Source organism: Serinus canaria, chromosome 26 (assembly GCF_022539315.1).
Source record: "Serinus canaria isolate serCan28SL12 chromosome 26, serCan2020, whole genome shotgun sequence".
In the NCBI taxonomy this organism is placed as follows: Eukaryota; Metazoa; Chordata; class Aves; order Passeriformes; family Fringillidae; genus Serinus; species Serinus canaria.
Window position 1 is genome coordinate 4,145,580 of NC_066339.1, and position 21,863 is coordinate 4,167,442.

At 59.4% G+C, this 21,863-nt stretch overlaps 1 protein-coding gene across 5 annotated transcripts in view; it reads right to left on the reverse strand.

Moving 5' to 3' along the window:
- ATP2B4 (ATPase plasma membrane Ca2+ transporting 4) overlaps window positions 1–21,863 on the reverse strand; it is a 59,215-nt gene that overhangs the window by 31,395 nt on the left and 5,957 nt on the right. For 4 of the 5 annotated variants that reach the window (XM_050984985.1, XM_050984982.1, XM_050984984.1 and 1 more), the window contains exons 2-4: window positions 5,041–5,531; window positions 1,774–1,971; window positions 115–372 (exon numbers count right to left, since the gene is read on the reverse strand). In XM_050984985.1, the coding sequence (XP_050840942.1) occupies window positions 115–372; window positions 1,774–1,971; window positions 5,041–5,236 (652 nt within the window). In that variant the 5' untranslated portion in view covers window positions 5,237–5,531. Of the gene's footprint in view, window positions 1–114; window positions 373–1,773; window positions 1,972–5,040; window positions 5,532–15,267; window positions 15,978–21,863 lie in introns of those variants that run through there. The other variant, XM_050984983.1, reaches the window with a different exon arrangement.

Sequence of the window (21,863 nt, forward strand, 5' to 3'; positions counted from 1 at the left end):
AACATTGGGGTCAGAGAATAAACTTCCTCTTTTGCTCTTCACCTCGGAGCAAAGTGTGTATCTGTTCTTTCGTGTCCAGTAGTGACAGGGCAGCAGAGCCCCAGGGGCACTCACCGTACTTGATCTGGGCGATGTCCCCCACCACGATCTCGGCCACGGGGATCTGGATCACCTGGCCCTTGCGGATCACCGTGAACTTCTGCTCCTGCTCGATGCGGCTCTGGAGGCCCCGGAACTGCTTCTCCTTGCTCCAGTCGTTGAAGGCCGTCACCAGCACCACGATGATGACGGAGAACAGGATGGCAGCGCCCTCGATCCAGCCCGCCTGCGACTCGCCCTCGTCCTCCACGCCGCCCGAGGACTGCCCGCACACTGCCCGGGAGAGAATTCCATGGGATAACCCCACACAAGAGAATTCCCATGGGATAACCTCACATGAGAGAACTCCCATGGGATAACCTCACACAAGAGAATTCCCATGGGATAACCCCAAACACTGCCAGGGAGAGAATTCCATGGGATAACCCCAAACATTGCCTGGGAGAGAATTCCATGGGATAACCCCAAACACTGCCAGGGAGAGAATTCCATGGGATAACCCCACACACTGCCCGGGAGAGAATTCCATGGGATAACCCCACACAAGAGAATTCCCATGGGATAACCCCAAACACTGCCCGGGAGAGAGCCCATGGGATAAGCCCACATGAGAGAGTTCCCATGGGATAACCCCACACACTGCCCGGGAGAGAGCCCATGGGATAACCCCAAACACTGCCTGGGAGAGAGCCCATGGGATAACCCCACACAAGAGAATTCCCTTGGGATACCCCAAACACTGCCCGGGAGAGAGCCCACGGGATAACCCCAAACACTGCCCGGGAGAGAGAGCCCATGGGATAACCCTGCACACTGCCTGGGAGAGAATTCCATGGGATAACCTCACACAAGAGAATTCCCATGGGATAACCCCAAACACTGACTGAGAGAATTCCCATGGGATAACCCCAAACACTGACTGAGAGAGAATTCCCATGGGATAACCCCAAACACTGCCCGGGAGAGAATTCCCATGGGATAACCTCACACAAGAGAATTCCCATGGGATAACCCCAAACAGTGCCTGGAGCAGGGAATTCCTGCTCAGATAACCCCACACACTGACCGAGAGAATTCCCCATTGGATAACTGGTACTCCACCAAGGATGGGGAGATGCCACCACCCAACGTCCCCATCCCAAACCCCTGTTCCCAAAAGGAATAGAGCAGATCCCAGGATCCCCCCACAGGGAAGGGGCAGATCCCAGAGTGCCCCCAGAGGGAAGGGGGCAGATCCCAGGATCCCCCCAGAGGGAAGGGGCAGATCCCAGAGTGCCCCCAGAGGGAAGGGGCTCCGCGGGAGGGGCATCCCAGAGTGCCCCCAGAGGGAAGGGGGCAGATCCCAGGATCCCCCCACAGGGAAGGGGCAGATCCCAGAGTGCCCCCAGAGGGAAGGGGCAGATCCCAGGATCCCCCCAGAGGGAAGGGGCAGATCCCAGAGTGTCCCCAGAGGGAAGGGGCAGATCCCAGAGTGTCCCCGCGGGGAAGGGGCAGATCCCAGAGTGCCCCCAGAGGGAAGGGGCAGATCCCAGAGTGCCCCCAGAGGGAAGGGGGCAGATCCCAGGATCCCCCCGCAGGGAAGGGGCAGATCCCAGGATCCCCCCAGAGGGAAGGGGCATTCCCAGGATCCCCCCAGAGGGAAGGGACACTCCCAGGTGCCCAGCTGGGACTCACGCTCGTTGTCCCCTCCCGGGGGGTGGTAGAAGGAGAGCCCCAGGGAGATGATGGCCGCGATCTCCAGGATGATCAGCGTCACGTCCTGCAGCGCCTCCCACACCAGCTGCAGGAACGTCTTGGCCTTCTTGGGGGGGATGAAGTTCTGGCCAAAGACCTGACGCCGCTTCTCCAGGTCCGTGGGGTTCCCGGAAAGGCCTGGAGGGGTGGGGACACAGGGATGAGGGGAAATCCCACTGGTGACCCCGTGGAATTCATCCGGGAGCAGCTCCCTGCCCGTCCCACAGAATGTGAGGTGCCAGTGACAATGTGACACTGCCACCCCTATAAAGCCATAAATACTGAGGGGGTACCAGGACACAAGGCAGTGTTGGTGACAGTGGTGACATGGCCATGAGCCAGTGATGGGTGACAATGGTGACACTGCCACCCCTATAAGCCATAAATACTGAAGGGGTACCAGGACACAAGGCAGTGATGGTGACAGTGGCAATGTGACACTGCCACCCCTATAAAGCCATAAGTGAAGAAGGGGTACCGGGACACAGGGCAGTGATGGTGACAGTGGCAATGTGACACTGCCACCCCTAGAAAGCCATAAATACTGAGGGGGTACCAGGACACAAGGCAGTGATGGCCTGAGCCAGTGGTGACAATGTGACACTGCCACCCCTATAAAGCCATAAATACTGAGGGGGTACCAGGACACAAGGCAGTGTTGGTGACAGTGGTGACATGGCCATGAGCCAGTGATGGGTGACAATGGTGACACTGCCACCCCTATAGAGCCATAAATACTGAAGGGGTACCAGGACACAAGGCAGTGATGGTGACAGTGGCAATGTGACACTGCCACCCCTATAAAGCCATAAATGCTCCCCTGGGGTCCTGCCAGGCAGCAGTGGGTGACAGTGGCAAAGTGACACTGCCACTCCTAATAATGCCATAAGTGCTGGCGGGGTGCCAGGCCATGAGGCAGCAATGGTGACAGTGGCAATGTGACACAGCTGTGTCCCCAGCACCACCTTAAGGGACCCCCCCCACCCCCTCCTTCTCCACCTTAAGATGTCCCCGGGGCCACTGCCAGGTCCCGGGATGCTCCAGGAATGGCCCTGGGCACATCCTGGTGGTGCCTGGAGCAGCCTGGCAGTGACAGGGGACCCGGGCCCTGCACTCAGGGGACAGCTCCGAGTCATTCCAGGGGACACCTCCCTGCCCACCCTGTGTCACTTTGGGGACACCTCTGTGCCAGCTCCGTGTCACTCTGTGAGACACCTCCCTGCCAGCCCCATGCCACTCTGGGGGGACACCCCTGTGCCCGCTCCATGTCACTTTGGGGACACCTCCCTGCCCACCCTGTGTCACTTTGGATCCTACAGCAGGACAGGGGGACACCCCAGGCAGGACACGCCGGGCTGGCCCTCCTGGAGGTGACACACAGGAGGACAGGGCCCTGTGCCACCTCAGCAGGGTGATCAGCAGAGGGACAATGGGGACAAACATCTGGGAGCAGGGACACGGAGCTGGGACGTGCCCCCTGCTCAGTGGGGTCAGACAGAGGTGCCACAGGTCCCCTTGGGATTTTGCTCTTCCCAAAAATCCCCGAGGATTGGGAGCAGAGAACCTTTCTTTGCTCTCTGGGGTTTGGGGCAGCTCAGTCCCACGGGAGGGACGTGCCAGGGGCTTTGGGGTGGGACTGAGCCCTTCACCTGCTCTCAAAGAGCTTTTTGGGTTCTCCTCCCACCCCAAAGCAGCGTGATCCCACTTTGGCAGGGCTGAGCACATTGTTTTGTGACCTGGGCTTTGTATTTCCACCGGGATTTCCCCCCCTCCTCGAACGACATCCCGATATTGTCTCTCCTTCCCGGTCCTCCTCGCAGCTGGAAAGCTGCAAATCCCCCCCTTGCAGCACTAAAAATATCCCACAGATTGTCACAGCTGAGTCCCCACCCCACAGCCCCAGGGCTGAGTCCCCATCCCACAGATTGTCACAGCCAAGTCCCCATCCCACAGTTTTAGGGTTGCCCCCATCCCAGAGCTCCTCAGAGCTGGAATCAGGGGCTCTCTGCCCCCCTGCACCCCCTCAATGCCAGGCAAGGCTCCACTGCTGTGCCACCCCTGCCACCAGCCTGGCTGATGAGGGGACCCCAAAAGCCAGCCCAGCCCGTGAGGGCAGAGGTGACACCCTGAGACCCTCCCAGAGGTGACCCCAGGTGTCACTGCCACCACCCCAGCTGTGCCACCCAGGTGTTCCCTGGAGCATCCTCAGCCCAGCAGGGATCTGGGCCCATCTCCCCATCCCTGGGTGCATCCCCCACCCCCTCTGGGGACACACTGCTCCTGTCCCTAACCCAAAGTGCCACCAACGGCTGCAGGTGGCACCTGGCCACCTCGCCAGCACCCTCCAACCTTTACACTTCCACTCCCAGTCCGTAAATGGTTAAACAGGGAACAGCTGGAGCAGCACCTGGGCTGTGGGGACGAGCTCCTCACCCCATCCCACACTCTGACAACCCCAGAGGTGACAACCCCAGGTGACAGCCCCAGACCACGGGACAGCCACTGGAGCCACCACCCTCAGGTCTCACCTTCACAGGGCTCCACCCCAGAGGTGACAACCCCAGAGGTGACAACCCCAGACCATGGGACAGCCACTGAAGACACCATCTTCAAGTTTCACCTTCACCTTTGGTTCCATCCCAGAAGTGACAACCCCAAACCACATGACAGCCACTGGAGCAGCCACCCTCCAGCGTCACTTTCATGTGGCTCCATCCTGGAGGTGACAACCCTAGACCTTGGCAGCCACCACCATCAGGTATCACCTGCACATGGCTCCATCCTGGAGGTGATAACCCCAAACCTTGGGAGCCACCACCCTTGGAAATCACATCCATGTGGCTCCATCCTGGAGGCGACAACCGCAGAGGTGACAACCCCAGACCCACAAGAGCCACCACTGTCAGGTGTCACCTTCACATGGCTTTATTCCAGAGGTGACAACCCCAGACCACGAGAGCCACCACTAACAGGTGTCACCTTCACATGGCTCCATCCTGGAGGTGACAACCCCAGAGGTGACAACCCCAGAACTTGGTAGCCACCACCCTTGGGTGTCACCTTCACATGGCTCCATCCTGGAGGTGACAACCCCAGAGGTGACAACCCCACAAGAGCCACCACCAACAGGTGTCACCTTCACATGGCTCCATCCTGGAGGTGACAACCCCAGAGGTGACAACCCCAACCCACAGCAGGGCCACTCACCTTCGACCGGCGACGTCTTCAACCTCTTGCAGACGTTCTGGACGCCGCCATAGGAGTCGTTGATCCGGGCCACGGCCTCGGCGCTCCTCAGCTCCATGAGGTTCCTGAGCTCCACCAAGGAGCACCCAAAGTCCCCCTCATGGTTGCCCTCGGCCACCGAGTTCCCGGGGTGGTGGTCGGCCACGTTGTTCGTCATCTTGTCACAGCGACGGTGCCACCGGCGCGGCGCTCCTGGGGCGGCCTCGCTCGCGGCTCCGGCGGCTCCGGGGGGGGGATGCTCCGTGTGACCCCTTCCCTGGGGGCTTCCCTGGGGGCTTCCCGGGGGGAACGGGCGGCTCTATCCGAGCCCAACTTGTCGGGATGAAGGTGTAAACAGGATGTGCATGTTACCGCGGAGGCGACCTTAGCAACGCCCGGCGTGCAGCTCCTGCAGCGGGAGGAGGAGGAGGAGGAGGAGGAGGAGGGCTCCCTGGATACCACAGCAACTGGAGCTGAGAAAACAACCGTGGGAAACAAAAATATCGGCGTCAGGAGGGCTTGGGAAGGAGCGAGGCGCCCCGTGGGGTGGGAGAGGGGAGCGGTGCTGCCCCAAGGGTGGGGATTTTTAGGGAGAATTCGGCGGTTTGGGCAGAAATTCCTGGGTGAGAAGTTGAGCTCGGAGTGTGGAGCAGGGAAAAGCCGCAGCTGCGGGGCCGGGCAGGAAAGGAGCCCAGGTGGTTCTTCACTTTCAGCCCAGACAAACCCTCCCGTTGATTTTGGGTTAAAAATACCCCTCAGCAGTGGGAAACAGCTGCTTCCTCCCCTGGGCGGGACGTGGGGGCAGCAGCATCACTCCCCACCCTGCCGGCAGGTAGGGAACAATCCCAATATCCAAATATCCAAATATCCCAATATCCAAAATCCCAATGTCTCAATACCCCAAATTCCCAAAATCCCGATATCCTGATATCCCAAAATAGCAACGTCCAAATATCCCAATATCCAAATATCCCAAAATCTCAATGTCCCAATATCCCAAATTCCCCAAATCCTAATATCCCAATGCCCCAATATCCTAAATTCCCAAAATCCTTACATCCCAATATCCAAATATCCCAATGTCCCAATGTTTGAGATATCCAAATATCTCAAAATCCCCAAATCCCAATGTTCCAATATCCCAATAACCCAAATTACCAAAATCTCAATATCCCAAAATCCCAATGTGCCAATACCCCAAATTCCCAAAATCCTAATATCCCAATGTCCCAATATCCCAAAATCCTAGTATCCCAATGTCCCAATATCCTAAATTCCCAAAACCCTGATATCCCAATATCCCAATGTCCCAATGTTTGAGATATCCAAATATCTCAATATCCCAATGTTCCAATATCCCAAATTCCCAAAATCCTAATATCCCAATGTCAAATTCCCAAAATCCTAGTATCCCAATGCCCCAGTATCCTAAATTCCCAAAATCCTTACATCCAATACAATATCCCTGTCCAATCCAAGTATTCCAATTCCCCAAAATCCCAATGTTCAGTACCCAATCCCAAAATAAATCCAAGTCCCAATATCCAAATATCTCAATATCCCCAAATCCCAATGTCTCAGTATCCCAGTATCCCAAATTCCCAAAATCCCAATACCCCAATGCCCCAATATCCCAATATCCATGGGACAGGGGCTGCAGCACCCCCTGGGCTCTACAGCTGGGAGATGCCACAGGAACCACAAAAGAGAAGAGGGAAGTGCCAGAGAAGCCACCAAAACCTGGGAATTTCTCAGAAATCGAGGCTTTTCCATCAATGACCTGTTCCCAGGTGGCTCCCTGAGGGCTCTCAGTGTCCCCCAGAGCTGCCACCCAGGTCACAACACCCCAGAGCAAGGACAGGGGAGCCCCAACAAACATTTCAACCAAGCCAGGCAAGGACCACGAGCATCCCACAGCTCCCCCACTTCCTCAGGGATTTGGGGGCTGGGATTCCCTGCTGGCATCTCAGAGTTCTAGGGACAAATAGGGACATGGAGGGAACAGCACAGGCCAGAGGGAAAAAGGGCTTTTTGTCAGCCAGGGTTAGCTGTGTTCCCAAGCTCCAGGGAAGCTCCCGGCACTCCAGAGGCTAAAAGGCTGCGAGGGGAGGCTCTCATGGAGAGGAAATAAAATCTTTCTGAGGGCAAAATAAATAAAGAACAACAAGGGAATGGCCACTCTGGCAGCATCTGCCCCAGTTGGGGCCCAGGGGTGGCAGAGCAGGGTGGGGAGGGACAGGGGAGGACAGGAGGGAGGAGGGAGAATGTCCACAGCTGGTCCTGGGACATACAGGATGCACCAGCCCTCACAAACCCCACAGAAAGGCACCAAATCAGCACAGGGCTGTCATAAACTGCCCCAATTCCAGTCCCAGAGCTGTCCCAAACTGCCCCATCCCAAACTGCCCCAATTCCAGTCCCAGAGCTGTCCCAAACTGCCCCATCCCAGACTGCCCCAGTTCCAGTCCCAGGACACTCCCAAACTGCCCCAATTCCAGTCCCAGAGCTGTCCCAAACTGCCCCATCCCAAACTGCCCCACTTCCAGTCCCAGGGCAGTCCCAAACTGCCCCAATTTCAGCCCCAGGACAGTCCCAAACTGCCCCAGTCCCAGCCCCAGGACAGTCCCAAACTGCCCCAGTTCAGCCCAGAGCTGTCCAACTGCCCCATCCCAAACTGCCCGTTCCAGCCCAACTGCCCCACTTCCAGTCCCAGGGCAGTCCCAAACTGCCCCAATTTCAGCCCCAGGACAGTCCCAAACTGCCCCAGTTCCAGTCCCAGGGCTGTCCCAAACTGCCCCAGTTCCAGTCCCAGGGCAGTCCCAAACTGCCCCATCCCAAACTGCCCCAGTTCCAGCCCCAAACTGCCCCAATTTCAGCCCCAGGACAGTCCCAAACTGCCCCAATTTCAGCCCCAGGACAGTCCCAAACTGCCCCAATTCCAGCCCAGGACAGTCCCAAACTGCCCCAGTCCCAGCCCCAGGACAGTCCCAACCTGTCCTGTCCCAAACCACCCCAATTCCAGCCCCAGCCCTGAGGACTTCTCAATCTCTGGGGCAGCACAACCCCAAAGAACCAAACCCTCCCTGCCTGGCCCTCCTTATCCTGCCAGCAGCACCCCCAGAGCAGCTCCCAGCACTATCAGGGCACCACAGACACCAACTGCACCTCGGGGACAGCAGTGACACCGCCAGAATGTCCCCACCTAGGGAGGGACCTGTGCCCCAGCTGCAGGGAGGGGGGAGACATGGCAGGGTGGGGGACACAGGGATGGGGGACAGGGATGGGGACAGAGGGATTGGGAGAATGGGGATGGGGGACACGGGGATGGGACACTGGGGTGGGGACAATGGGATGGGACAGAGGGACTGGGAGAATGGGGATAGGGGACAGAGGAATAGGGAAAATGGGGATGGGGAGATGGGGATGGGGAAAACAGGGAGGGGGACAGGGATGGAGAACACAGGGATGGAGACATGGGGATGGAAGGACACAGGGATGGAGACACAGGGATGAAAGGACACAGGGATGGGACACAGGGATGGAGAACACAGGGATGGGACATGGGGATGGAAGGACACAGGGATGGGACACAGGGATGGAAGAACACAGGGATGGGGACATGGGGATGAAAGGACACAGGGATGGAGACACAGGGATGGAGAACACAGGGATGGGGACATGGGGATGGAAGGACACAGGGATGGGACACAGGGATGGAGAACACAGGGATGGGGACATGGGGATGGAAGGACACAGGGATGGGACACAGGGATGGAAGGACAGGGACAGAAGGACACAGGGATGGAAGGACACAGGGATGGGGACACAGGGATGGGGACACTGCAGCTCCTGGGACACCCAAGCTCCTCAGACCAGAGCATTGCTGCTGCCCCATCCAGAGGGATCCCTGCCCATCCCCAGCCCCGTTATCCCACGGCTCCTGGTGGAGCTGAGCTCATCCATCCCTGCCAGGCAGCAGCTCCCAGCAGCGGGAAGCAGGAGGTGGCAGGCCCAATTAAGCAGGCTCCTGCTGATTAAGAGAAAAAACGCTAATTCCCCCACCCCACCACGCTCATTTCCTCTCTTTCATAGCAACCGGCGCTGTCCGAGGAGCGCTCAGAGGTTAAGAGGGAGACAGTTAATTAATACTGTAACGGCCTAGCCCTTAATTACCCCTGACAGAGCTCAGGGGGCAGCGATCAGCACCATCCCTGTGTCCCTCTGTGAGATTCCAGCCTGGAATTCATTCTGCTCTTGGGGAAAGGAGGGACCCAGGACCATCCCTGTGTCCCACTGTGAGATTCCAGCCTGGAACTGGCCCTGTCCTAGGGGAAAGGAGGGACCCAGGACCATCCCTGTGTCCCACCCTGCAATCCCAGCCTAGGACCGAGGTGTGGGATGGCTCCTGTCTGCTCTGAGCATCCTCCCCCAGCTCTTTTGGGATCACAGCCCCATTCCCAGCCCTGTCCCATCCTGGCTGAGCTGGGAAGGATCCCCCTGGATCAGAGCCATCGCTCTGAGGAGCTCCCAGTGACCCCAGCAGGTTCTGTCCTTCACTCTGGGAATCCATCCCCAGAGCCCTGGAGGAGCAGGCTGAAGAGGAACAAGCTCTCTCTGAGGGAAGAAAACATCCCAGGTGGGAGAGGACCTGAGCTCCCTGTCTGACACCAACTGTGTGTCACCTCCCAAATGCCACCCCTGAGCTGGGGACCCACCCTGGAGCTGGCAGGGTGTGAGGGGAGGAAGGAGAGGGGTGTGAAGGGAGGAAGGAGAGGGGTGTGAGGGGAGGAAGGAGCGAGCGGGCTCCAGGCAGGAGGAGCTGGCGAGGAGCGGCGGAGCCGGTGCTGCAGCTGAACCTGCCCGGAATAATAAACGGCAGCACTGCACCTCTGTCCTGCCAGGGACACCTCTGTCCTGCCAGGGACAGTGCCCGTGGCCAGGGCCACCGCCCCAGCATGGCCTGTGCCCACCCCAGCCCCAGCACCTGCTGGATTCAACCTCGGAGAAAAGCGACGGGGAAAAATTAATCAGCTGGAGATGCCACAAGTGACAGCTCCAGCCACGCCGTGGGTGGCCCTGATGCCATGCTGGTGGCACTGCCGATGGCACCAGGAGCCTGGCACGTGCCAGCAGCAGCCGTGGTTGGGTCCCTGGGTAAGGACAGGGATCCTCCTGCCTCAGGATATCAGATTAGATCCCGGATGGGAGCACTGCTCCATCCTCCCATGGATGATCAGAGATGGAGCAACCCCTGCCCAAGCTCAGGAGCTTCTCCCATGGATTAAATCCCTGCCCCAGCTGGGACATCTCCCACCACCAGGCCAAGGAAAAGCATCACCAGCCCAGAGGCACAAATTCCTGCCCAGAGGCACAAATCCCAGCTGGGATCAGGTGGATCAAGGTGGGATCACCTTCCCCGAGCAGCTGGATCCCAGCCCCACACTCTGCCCCTCTCAGCAGCACCCACCAGGGTCCATCTCCTCTCCCAGTTTGGGAATGGGGTGTTGGGAACACTTGGCTGCCGGAGGTTGCCATGGCAAACTCAATGTAAAGCTGTCAGGGATGCTGTTTATGTTGCCAAGTGGGGAGGAAGGGAAAAAAATAATTAAAAAAATAAAAAAGAAAGAAGAAAAAAAAAATCAACTCCCCCAAAACTACCCTTCCTTGGCTCGGGTTTGAGATTTTTTCTCGTTGGGAATCCGAGGCTGCATCTGCAGTGGGATGAGAGAGGCTGCATGGACAGAGCTTCTCCAGATGGACAAACGGAGCCAAAGCAGCCAGTGAAAGCAGAAGAACGGCCTCGGAGCACCTTTGCTGCCCTGCCGGCTGGAACTGCCCCTGCAGAGGCAGCACTGCCCTCCCTGCCCTCCTCAGACCCCACTCACTCCCCTGCGAGCGGGGCCGGGGGGTGAAAACCCTCTGGAATGGCTGAATCCAGGCAGGAACCCCCGGGAGACACCCCCGGGGTGCTGCCATCACCGGGGGGGTGAGGAGGGCACCAGCCCCCCTGCAGCCCCTCGGAGAGGGGGAGACACCTTCCCACTGGGAATGTGGGACTGGGATCTGCACTGGCACCTGGGCACAGCCCCATGCCAACAGGTGACAGCCTTGGGGACAGGGAGGGGGCACGACCCCCACGCCGGGGCTCAGTCCTGGTGGGACAGGGCCACGTGGAGCACGTGGTGGCCAGCCCGCGGTGACAGTGACAGTGACAGCGGGGGGGGGGGGGGGCGGTTCGTGGGGTCCCCGGTGCCCCCCGGAGGCACCGCGGTGACAGCGGGGGGGGGCCCCCAGGGCTGCCCCTCCCCTGCACACTCACCAAATCGCAATGTGCAGATGGCAGCGGCTCCCGCTCCTGCTCCTGCCTGTTCCCAGCACCACCCCTGGCAAGGGAAGCCTTCCCTCCTTAACCCCTCCGGCGCCGGGCGAGGCCACCCGCAGGGGACACCGCGGGGGTGTCACCTCCAGCGGCGGGGAGGAGACAAGGAGGTGGCGCACGGGGACAAACCTCATGCTCAGGGCTGGCTCGGAGGGTCAGGGGACATCCCAGCCGGGATTGTCACCCTCGGGGAGGAGGGGCAGGGTGGCAGAAGGTCACGGTGGCGGAACCTCCATCCTTGGTGCCACGGAGAGGCGAAGGGGACAAGGCCAGGTTGCGACAGCCCGGACAGACCCCCGGACACTCAGGAACCCTGTGCCAGCTCAGGAGGACCTGTCCCCCCCCTCGTTGCCCTGCAGGTGCCGAAAGCAGAAGCGGTGGCACCCGGGGACAGCCACCTGTGGCACCCGCGGGATGTCCCCTCCTCCCGCAGCAGCATCCGCTTCCTCCAGGGGTGGGGACAGCGACACTGCCATGCCCGGAGGGGGCCCCCCGCACCCCACAGTGCCACCCCCACCACACCTTGGGGACACTCCGGAGCCAAACCCCGGCACGGGGGACACGGCAGGGACGGCCAGAGCCCCTGGTTGCTGGCAGAGGGGGAAGGAGCCCGCAGGCTCCATCCTGCGAGGTGGGGGGAAAAACGTGGGGGGAATAAAAGAGGGGGGAATGTCCTGGAAAAGGAGCGGGAAAACGCCCAGGAAGCGCTGTGCCAGGGAAACTGAGTCACCAACCGAGTCACCAGCCGAGTGACAAAGCGAGTGACAAAGCAGGCACGGAGCAGTGGCGGAGCCCAGGGCGCGGGGCTGGAGCTGCAGCCCGGGAATTCCTGCGGGAATTCGCTGTTGGGATCCGGCCCCTGAGGCTGCTCCTCGCCAGCCCCCGCGGGCAGGACAGGACAAGGCAGGGCAGGGCAGGGCAGGGCAGGCTCCCCATGTCCCGCATCATCCCCGCGTGTCCCCGCCAGTGACAATTCCCGACTCCCGCCAGTGACAATTCCCGTTTCCCACGCAGCTCCTCCGCATCTCCCAACCCACGACACCGGGCTGGGGACGAGGGAGGGGACACGCCACAAGCCACCGGCTCCCGCAGGCTCAGGATGCCACACGCTGTCGGCAGCGAGCCGCTGGCCCCGCAGTGCCACTGTCAGCGGCGATGTCACTGTCACCCACGGTGACAGCCCCGTAGTATTTCCTCCCACACGGCTGTGCCAGGCGCACAATTCCCGGTGCCAGCAGCGCAGCCACGTGCACGGCACAAGGCGGGGGGCCTGTCCCCAAACCGGCTGTCACCCCCTCGGCCGCGGACCTTCATCCCCACGCAGGTGACACCAAGGGCCTGGCTGTGTCACACCACCCTCCTCCTCCTCCTCTCCTTCCTCCTGCCAGGCCAAGAGGAGGGATGGCAGCAGGGCCAAGGTCACAGGGAAAGCAGAAGGGAAAGGCAGGAGGAGGTGACATTCCCCAAAACGAAATGTCCCTGCTGCCACCCTGCAGGGCACGCACGCAGCCACCACCACCCCACTCATTCCAGCTGCTCTGGCTCCCATTTTGCTCCTATTTTGCCTCCTGCTAATTGACGTTGGAAAACTGCTGGGTTTTGGCGTGCCCAAGGCAGCAATTAACTCTGCAAAGGGCAGGGAAGAGGCTGGAGGCGGAACGCTGGGCACGGCCTCGGCATGGACGCGGCTCCCCAAATCCCTCTGCCCTGAGCCCCACAATCTGCCCCCCTGAGCCCCCAAACCATAGCCCTGAGCCCCAAACCCCACAGCTCTGAGCCTGCTGCCACCAGGGGCTGTGACAGCCCCGGTTTGTGCTGTCCAGGCCTCCAAAATCGTCACATCCACGTGCCAAAGGCACCGGCGCAGCTGGCGGTGCCGGGGGTCAGGAATCCGCCCTCGCCCCCGGCCGGGGCTTCCCCGAGCCTGAGGGTGCAGCAGCCCAGGAATTCCATGGGGGTGGAAGCAAAGGAAAAGCAGGGAGCCTCCAGGCGAGCTGTCAGGGGGAATGTTTCCATCTAAGGCCTTGGTATTTCTCTGGCGGCGCCTGCACTAAATCAGCGCCGCTCCTCTCATTATTCTCTCGTGCTTTACAAGGTAGCACGGCCGGTGCAGGAATGCAGAAGGATGGGGAGCAAAGCCAGCCTCTCCTGCAGCAGCAAACACCTGCAGGCCTCACCCTCTGCAGGGGCACAGCATCCCCTGGGCAGCCCCTCTGCCACCTCCCTCATTTAATTTTTTTGGTACTTTCAAGACCAAATGGTTTTGTTTGTGATCGTCTCACCACCAAAATCAGAGATTATGGATGTCACACCTGAGTGTCACATCTAGAGGACATTAAAAGACATGGAGATGTGGTCAGGGACATGCTGTAGTGCTGGATTTGGCACTGCTGGCTTAAAGATTGGACTTGACAATCTCAAAGATCTTTTCCAGCCTCAACAATTCCGTGGTTCCACACAGGAGCCCTCAGGTAGGGAGGAGCTGGGCTGCCTTGCTCTTTGCTCTGCATCTGTCCCTCTCTCCCCAAATTCACCTGGTCACCTGGAGGTGACACTGGCACAGCCCTTGGGACGATTGTCCTGGATGCCAGCACGAGGTTTTGTCCACTCCTCCATCCCACCTGGATGAGGAAATGGGCTCTTCCCAGCCTGGGAGCACTGGGAAGCCACCACGGGGTGATGTGGCAGCAGCTGGCACACTGTGTGACCCTTCTCTCCTCTCTTCCCTTCCCTCCAGGTGGATCTGCTGCAGGGAGGTGTCCTGGGCAGCAGCTCCCACCCTGCTGCCCCCTCCAGACCCATCCTGGGCTTGGCTTAGCTCTGATTCACAGCCCAGAGCGAGTCCAAAGCCGAGGTTTGGGATTTGGGCAGCTTGGAATCCTGGAGCAGGACTGGAGGATAAAAACAAGGCAGCAAACCAGGCCCTGGGGCTGCTCTGGCAGCACTCCAGCACGGACACAGAGCAGTGGCCACATCCCAGCCCTGTCAGGGCCACCTGGACCCTCCCAGCTCCTGTCACACCTGGCCAGCAGGGAGGTGACACCGAGAATCCTGGCAGGACGGGGATCCCACGTGCAGGGAGATGCTGCAGCCCCAGCACTTGGATGCTGTCCTGGGAGGGCCCTGAGGAGCAGGAGAGGCCAGGGAAAGGCTGGGGGCAGTGTCTGAGCTGGCCAGGCTGGAGCAGAGGCCACAGGGCCGGGAGAGCGCCGAGGGCAGGAGGGAGGAGCCCGGAGCCCTCTGCTCCAGAGCCATTCCTGGGCACAGCCCCAACCAGGATTTGGGGTTTTGGATCCCAGGACACTCCTTAGAAAGGAGCTGGGGCAGAGCCTGGGTTATCCCAGCCCAGGGCAGGGATGCTCCCACCATTCCCAGCTCTCCCACGGGATGAGGCAGCCCAGGAGCACCGGGAGCTGTTGGTGTCCAGCTCCCCTCCCCACACACCTGAGCCCAGCCCCAAAAAGCAGCAGAGATCCCACCAATGCCAACTCCCACCTTCCCACCTCCCGTTTGAATTTTAAACTCGGCTTAAATTAAATCCAACCCGGAGCACGGGGCAGTCTGAGAGGCAAAACAACACTCAGGGGACAGGAGAGCCACCGGGCAGGACAGGAGGACACAGGCACGGTATTTTTAGCAGGATTACACAGGGACAGGGGATTCCTACCCCGAAGATCCCTGGGGGATGAAAACAGGGCCCGTCACTTCCTCCAGCAGCAGCCGGGGGAAGCATCAGCTGCTCCGGGCAGGCGGCAGGAGGAGAGGGGCAGCCCGTGGGTTTTGGGGTGCCCAGGACACCCCGGGACAGCAGGGGACACTTGGTGGCTCACCTTGTCACCGCCGGAGCCGCTTCCTCTTCCCTGCTCCGTGAAGAATCCCGTGGAAATAAAAAAAACCCAAACTGGCAGCAATCGCTCCCAAAAATGCCCCTCTGGAGCACAGAGGGGGAAACTGAGGCAGGAGAGGCTGGGACACCACAGGGAAATCTGGGGATCCCCTAAAGCTGGGGATGTGCCAGTAGGGGATCCCCAACAACTCCAGATGTGCTGTAGGGGGAACCCCAACAATTCCAGAGAGGGAAGGGTGCTCCAGCACTCAGCTCCCGAGGGTGGCAGCAGCCCTGGGGACACGGGGAAGGGCTGGGGACAGCAATGCCCCTCCTGCCACCGCCACCACGTGAGCCGGGATGGGTGTCCCTGCTCCCAGCTCCGAGAATTCCCGCTCTGGATCACATCCCTGCCGGCCACCCTGTAACTCCTGCCAGCCCGGCTAGCTGGGATCCCTCTCCCCACACTCCTCCAGCCCTAAATCCATATTTTCCCATCAAAAAAAAAAACCCCAAAACCCAAGCTCAGCAGGGATTTTTTAAGGGACAAACCGGCAACAAGGGATGGGAGAGGGGTAAAAAGAAAAAATTAAATTTAAAAAAAAAAAAAGCTGCGAGTGCTTTTCGCTGCTGGAAAGGGTTAAAAAAATAAAGTCGGGAAAAGCGATAGGAAAAACACACGCGGCTCCCAGGGAAGAGCGCGCCGGCTGCTCCCGTTTCCCTTCCCAACATGCCCTGCTCCTGGGAAAGTGTGGGCTGTTTTCCATATATAACTGCGAACTGTTCCATGCAGTAAGAAGTCTAATTAAAGGGAGCCAGGCCAGCAGGGGAAGGCGATATTTATCCCGGAGAAAAGAACCCCCATCCTCAAAATCCTAAAAGCAGAACCCCCCCCTCCCCCCGCCCAGCAAGGGGGGAAAAAAAAATAATAATAATAAAAATTTTTGTGGTGGTGGTGTGGAGATCGCCAAAAAAAAGGAAAAAAAAAAAAGAAAGGAAAGGAAAAAAAAAAGAGGCGGGAGAGGCAAATCAGAGCTTGGAAAATATGGAGAAATAGGAGGGGAGAGCCAGATGGGCCAGGAGAGCATGGGGAGGGGCAGGGCAAGGGGGAGGGAAAGCTCCTCTGAGCTGGGATGAGCTGGGAGGGGGCACAGCCACCCCCGGGAGCCTCCCAGGGTCCTCCTTCCCCGGCCCCCCGAGGTGGGAGAGGTGAGGATTCGAGCAAACAGCAGGAATCAGCTCGGAAAATAAATATAAAAGTGAATCCAGGCGGGCGGGAAGGAGCTGGGGGTGGGAAATGCCTGGAGGCACCGTGAGGGATCCAGGGAGGAAAGGGGCACCACGCTGGGCACCACGCTGGGCACCCCCCCACTCAGGGGGTGACCCACAGGGTCTCACCCCACCCCAGCGGTGTTTTGGGGGAACTGTCTCCGAGGGATGGAAAAAACCTTGGAAAAACCCTGGATGTGCTTTTGAGAGGAGCTTTGTTGGAGCTGGGCTTGCACCAGCGCCAGGCACTGCCCTAATCCAGAGCAGGCACCACGCTCCTGCTCTGGGGGGAGTCACAGCAATTAAAAAACGTTGATTAATTAGCTGGGGAGAGGCACAACCACCACCACCATCATCATCATCATCACGGGCAATGATTCCAACTGGATGGGGCTCTTTGCTCCCTAAAATTGCATTTTGTCCTGTTGCCCCCCAGCAGCCACCCCAGTGTGGAGCCATGGAGTTTGGGGTGTCATTCCCAGCCCTGTCAGACATTCCCAGCCCTGACATTCCCAATCCTGACATTCCCAGCCCTGACATTCCCAGCCCTGTCAGACATTCCCAGCCCTGACATTCCCAATCCTGACATTCCCAGCCCTGTCAGTCATTCCCAGCCCTGAATTCCCAACTTTGACATTCCCAACCTTGACATTCCCAGCTTTGACATTCCCAACCTTGACATTCCCAGCTTTGACATTCCCAGCTTTGACATTCCCAGCCCTGACATTCCCAACCTTGACATTCCCAGCCCTATCAGTCATTCCCAGCCCTACCAGACATTCCCAGCTTTGACATTCCCAGCCCTGACATTCCCAGCCCCACCTCCACACCCTGCCCTGCAGCCTGGCACAGTCCTGACCTGCCACCCTGCTCATGCCACATCCAACCCCTCCTGTTCCCTCCTCCCAGCACCTCCCAGCTGCACCAGTAACCCTTGGATAAACTGGGATATCCCTTCCCTCAGACACACATCACATCCCTGAGGAGGGATTGGGGCCTTCCAGCCCTTGTGCACGGCCCCAAAGCCAGGCTTTGCCAAAAATCCCAGCTCCCCAAACAAACCCACCTGCAATGATGCTGGGATTGGTTTGGGATGAAAGAGACCTTAAAGCTCATCCCATTCCATGGGCAGGGCCACCTCCCACTGTCCCAGGGTGCTCCAAGCCCAGCCTCAGACACAGCAGGGACGGCGCTGCCGGGGGGGCTCACACCCCAAATGACGCCCCCCAAAACCCCACGGCCTCTGCCCAGCCTCCAGACAAGAGGGACACGGTGCCCTGGGGTGACCCGAGGTGACAGCGGCCACCAGCCCCTGTGTCCTGGCGGGAGGTGCTGGCACGGCCCGGCCCTGCCCCAGGTGGGGCTCTAAGCACCAGCGCTAATCCCGGGATAATTGCGGCTTTAGCAGCGATAGGGCCCAGATTAGTGGGGAAATCCCGGTGTTAGGGGCACCCGCTGGCACCGAGCGCCACCGAGCCACCGGAGAGACGGATCCCGGGAATAGAGGGAGGGATCTGGGAATAGAGTGAGGGATCCGTGGGAATAGAGGGAGGAATCCATGGGAATAGAGCAAGGGACCTGGGAATAGAGCGAGGGATCGGTGGGAATATAATGAGGGATCCCAGGAATAGAGTGAGGGATCTGTGGGAATAGAGCGAGGGATCCCGGGAATAGAGCGAGGTATCCGTGGAATACAGAGAGAGATCCCAGGAATAGAGTGAGGGATCCCGGGAACAGAGTGAGGGATCCCGGGAACAGAGTGAGGGATTCATTGAACACAGAGAGAGATCCCAGGAACAGAGTGAGGGATCCTGGGAATAGAGCGAGGGATCCGTGGAATACAGAGAGAGATCCCAGGAATACAGCGAGGGATCCCGGGAATACAGAGAGGGATCTGTGAGATACAGTGAGGGATCCTGGGAATACAGCAAGGAATCTGTGGGAACACAGTGAGGGACCCTGGGAATACAGCAAGGGATCCATAAAAATACAGTGAGGGATCTCAGGAATACAGTGAAGGATCCATGGGAATACAGTGAGGGATCTCCCCAGACACTGGCGCCCAGCACAGACACACACACCCGTGGCTCAGGGTGTGATTCCCGCTCCCCATCCCAATGGAAAAATGCCAAACCCACGGGCAGGATTCCCCTCCAGCCCAGCTGTCCTGCCTGGGATTGCTCTGCCTGCAGGAATCCTCTCCATCCCCACGGCTTTGTTTCCTCTTCCCTTTCCCAGCATTTTCCCTGCAGTATCAGGGCCTTCCTCACCCTCTCCATCACCTCCCACGGAGCCCTGGCAGGGGCTGGGCAGGGGGGTTTGCTCCTGGAATAATGAGGAGAGTGGGAGCTCGGATTGGGGGTGTCCAGCACCGTCTGGGATCCCCCAGAACTGTTTGGGGTCCCCCAGAATTGTCTGGAGTCACCCAGAACTGTTTGGGTTCCCCAGCACTGTTTGGGATTCCTCAAAACTATTTGGGATCCCCCAGAGCTGTTTGGGATCCCCCAGAGCTGTCTGGGATCCCCCAGAGCTGTCTGGGATCCCCCAGAATTGTCTGGAGTCACCCAGAGCTGTTTGGGATCCCCCAGAGCTGTTTGGGGTCTCCCAGAATTGTCTGGAGTCACCCAGAGCTGTTTGGGATCCCCCAGAGCTGTTTGGGATCCCCCAGAGCTGTTTGGGGTCACCCAGAGCTGTTTGGGGTCACCCAGCACCACCCTGGCTGCCCCCACACCCGAGGGGAGGCTGTTCCCAGCTGAGGAGGCTGAGATTTGGGAAAATCCCTCTGCTCCCTGCTGGCTTTTCCTGGATCCTTTCCCAGCGACCCTGTTCCCAAAGGATCACCCCAAGAGAAGACAGATCCCAGCCAGGTCCCAGGGACTGACACACAACAAGGCCAGGCCATGCAGGCAGCTGCGTCCGGGGGAGTGGGAGGAGGAAGGGAGGCTCCCTCATTGTCCTTCCCAGAGGGAAAAGGGACAGTCCCGAGGCTGGAAGCACCAGGGAACACTTCCAGCTCCTCACTCCAGCCCTTGAGGCCGCAGGGCCCCGTCCCCCCGGCGCTGCAGAAACTCCATCTGCAGCATCTTCCCGGGATTCCATGCACTTCACGTCCGACTGCAGGAGCCGGAGGATCCCCTGGCTGCTGACCTGCACGGAAACGCCCGGCGGCTGCTGCTGCTGCTGCTGAGGGAGGGAGGGAGGGGAAGCAGGGGGAGGAAAGGCCATTCCTGCAGCCAGCTCCGGGCAGGGGATGCTCCAGCAGGTGCCCGGTGAGGTGAGACAGGCATGGAGCGCATCCAGGGATAGGGAGAGGTGGGAAATAGTGCCAAGAAGGGAAGTAGGGAATGGGAAGGGATGGAAGGCACAAGGGATCCTCTGCTGCCTGCTGGCTCTTCCTGGATCCCTTCCCAACGACCCTATTCCCAAAGGATCACCCCCAGAGGGGACAGATCCCAGCCAGGTCCCCGGGGCTGAGACACAGCAAGGGATGAAGGGTCAGGAGCTGGCACAAGAGAATCCAGTGGTGGATATGGAGCTGGAGCACGGCATGGATGGGGTTTGGGCCCATGGGATGGGCTATAGCAATCCTGGAGAATCCATGGATAGCAGGACAGCCCCCTCTGGATGAGCTTCCCCAAAAACAGGGAGCAGCATCTCAGCACCCTGCCCGTGGTCCCAGCCTTTTCCTCCTCCTCTAGGAGCAACCAGCACCCAGCACTCTCCAATAAATCCAAACATCCCTGAGGTGAGAAATCCACGGATTTAACACCCTGTGGAACAGCCAGGCTGGCTCCCAGGGGCACAGCACACCTCGGGGATGCCAGAGCAGGTAGCAGGATGAGGTTTTCCAGCTGGATTTCCCCATGGGGATGTTGTTTACTTTCTCCTTCCCCCAGGAAATCTCCTGCTGACTCAGGAAACACCCTTGGGCACAGCTCTGCGGAGAGGAGACACTTCCCAGCCACAGCTTTGGTCCTTCCTTTCGTTTTTTTGGCCAGTCCAGTTGGGGTCAGACTGGAGAGCAATCAGTCACTTGGGAAATAACACCACTCCAGGCCTCCTCCCTCAAAGAAACCTCAAAAGACAGCATTTAAGGCGAGCTTAATTTGGACAACTAAAAATAGCCAGCACCAGTCACACTGGAAAATGCAGGATGTGGAGCTTCACCCTCTCCCAGCTCCAGCCTGCACATGGGGGTTTGTGGCCCCCAGCCCCACAGATTTGTCCTAGGGATGGCCTGGCTCCCACAGGGAATCCAGCAGGACCCTCTGAGGCCCATCCCAGAGCCCTGCCTGGCTGCTCCGATGAAAGTGTGGGGACCCAAAACTTTCCCAGGCAGGATGTGGTGACTCAGAGCCACGTCTGCAGCGAGGGACACCCAGGAAAGATCCCAGCCACGCTTCCCAGCTTCTCCCAGCCCAGCCAAGTCTCTGATCCCGGCTCCCTGCAGCTGATTCAGCCTTGGGTGAAGGCAGCCAGGCCTGTGGCATCGGGATGAATCCTGGTTGTCATTCCCTCTGTTCCCGAGGCTGTCACCCACACTGTGACCCTCTTCCAGCCTCGCTCTGGCCATCCCAGGGCTCCTCCAGTGCCAGCCTGGCATTCCCAGCTGCCAGCACGGCCACAAATCCAGCCTGCCCTCATTTCCCTGCACTCCCCCTCCTTGCACCGAGCTCTCCCTCCTTGCACTAATCCCTCCCTGCTCCAGAGGCAGGAATAATGTTTAACTCAGGTTCACGCCGGAGCACGAGCTCCCTCCCAGCCCGGGTCAGCCCCAGGCGTGTCCCCGTCACCGAGGCCATGCCAGATCCCCGCTGCTGGCATGGCCACGTGCCCAGCTCCAGCAGGAAGCCCCTCTGGAGCGGGAAGCTCCGGGAAGCTCTTGGCTGCCAGCTGCAGCGATCCATCACGCCGGGGCTGGGACACAGCCGGGCTCAGCTCTGCAGGTGCCACGAGAATCCCACAGGCGGCAGATCCCGCTCAGAGCTGTCCCATCTCCCCGGGGATCACCCCAAAATCAGGGGGCTTCGACAGAGCAAGGATGAGAGGGGATGGTGCTGGAGGACTGAGCCACCTCCTGGCTCGTGCCGGTGTCCCTGGGCTGCCTGTGGAATGGCAGGAGAGGGAAAGCAGCTTTGCCAGCGCATCCTGGGCTGTGCCCCCAGCAGCGCTCCAGCAGCACGGGGTTATTTTTAAGAAGCTGGTGAGAAGGTGGGAAGGGAGGCGAGGAGCTGGAATGCCGTGAAGGCCACGCCACTAAGCCTCTGGAAAAGCTGGAGCCCCTGAGAGGCGAGGCATCGGCATTCCCAAGCAGGAACAAAAGGCGAGAAG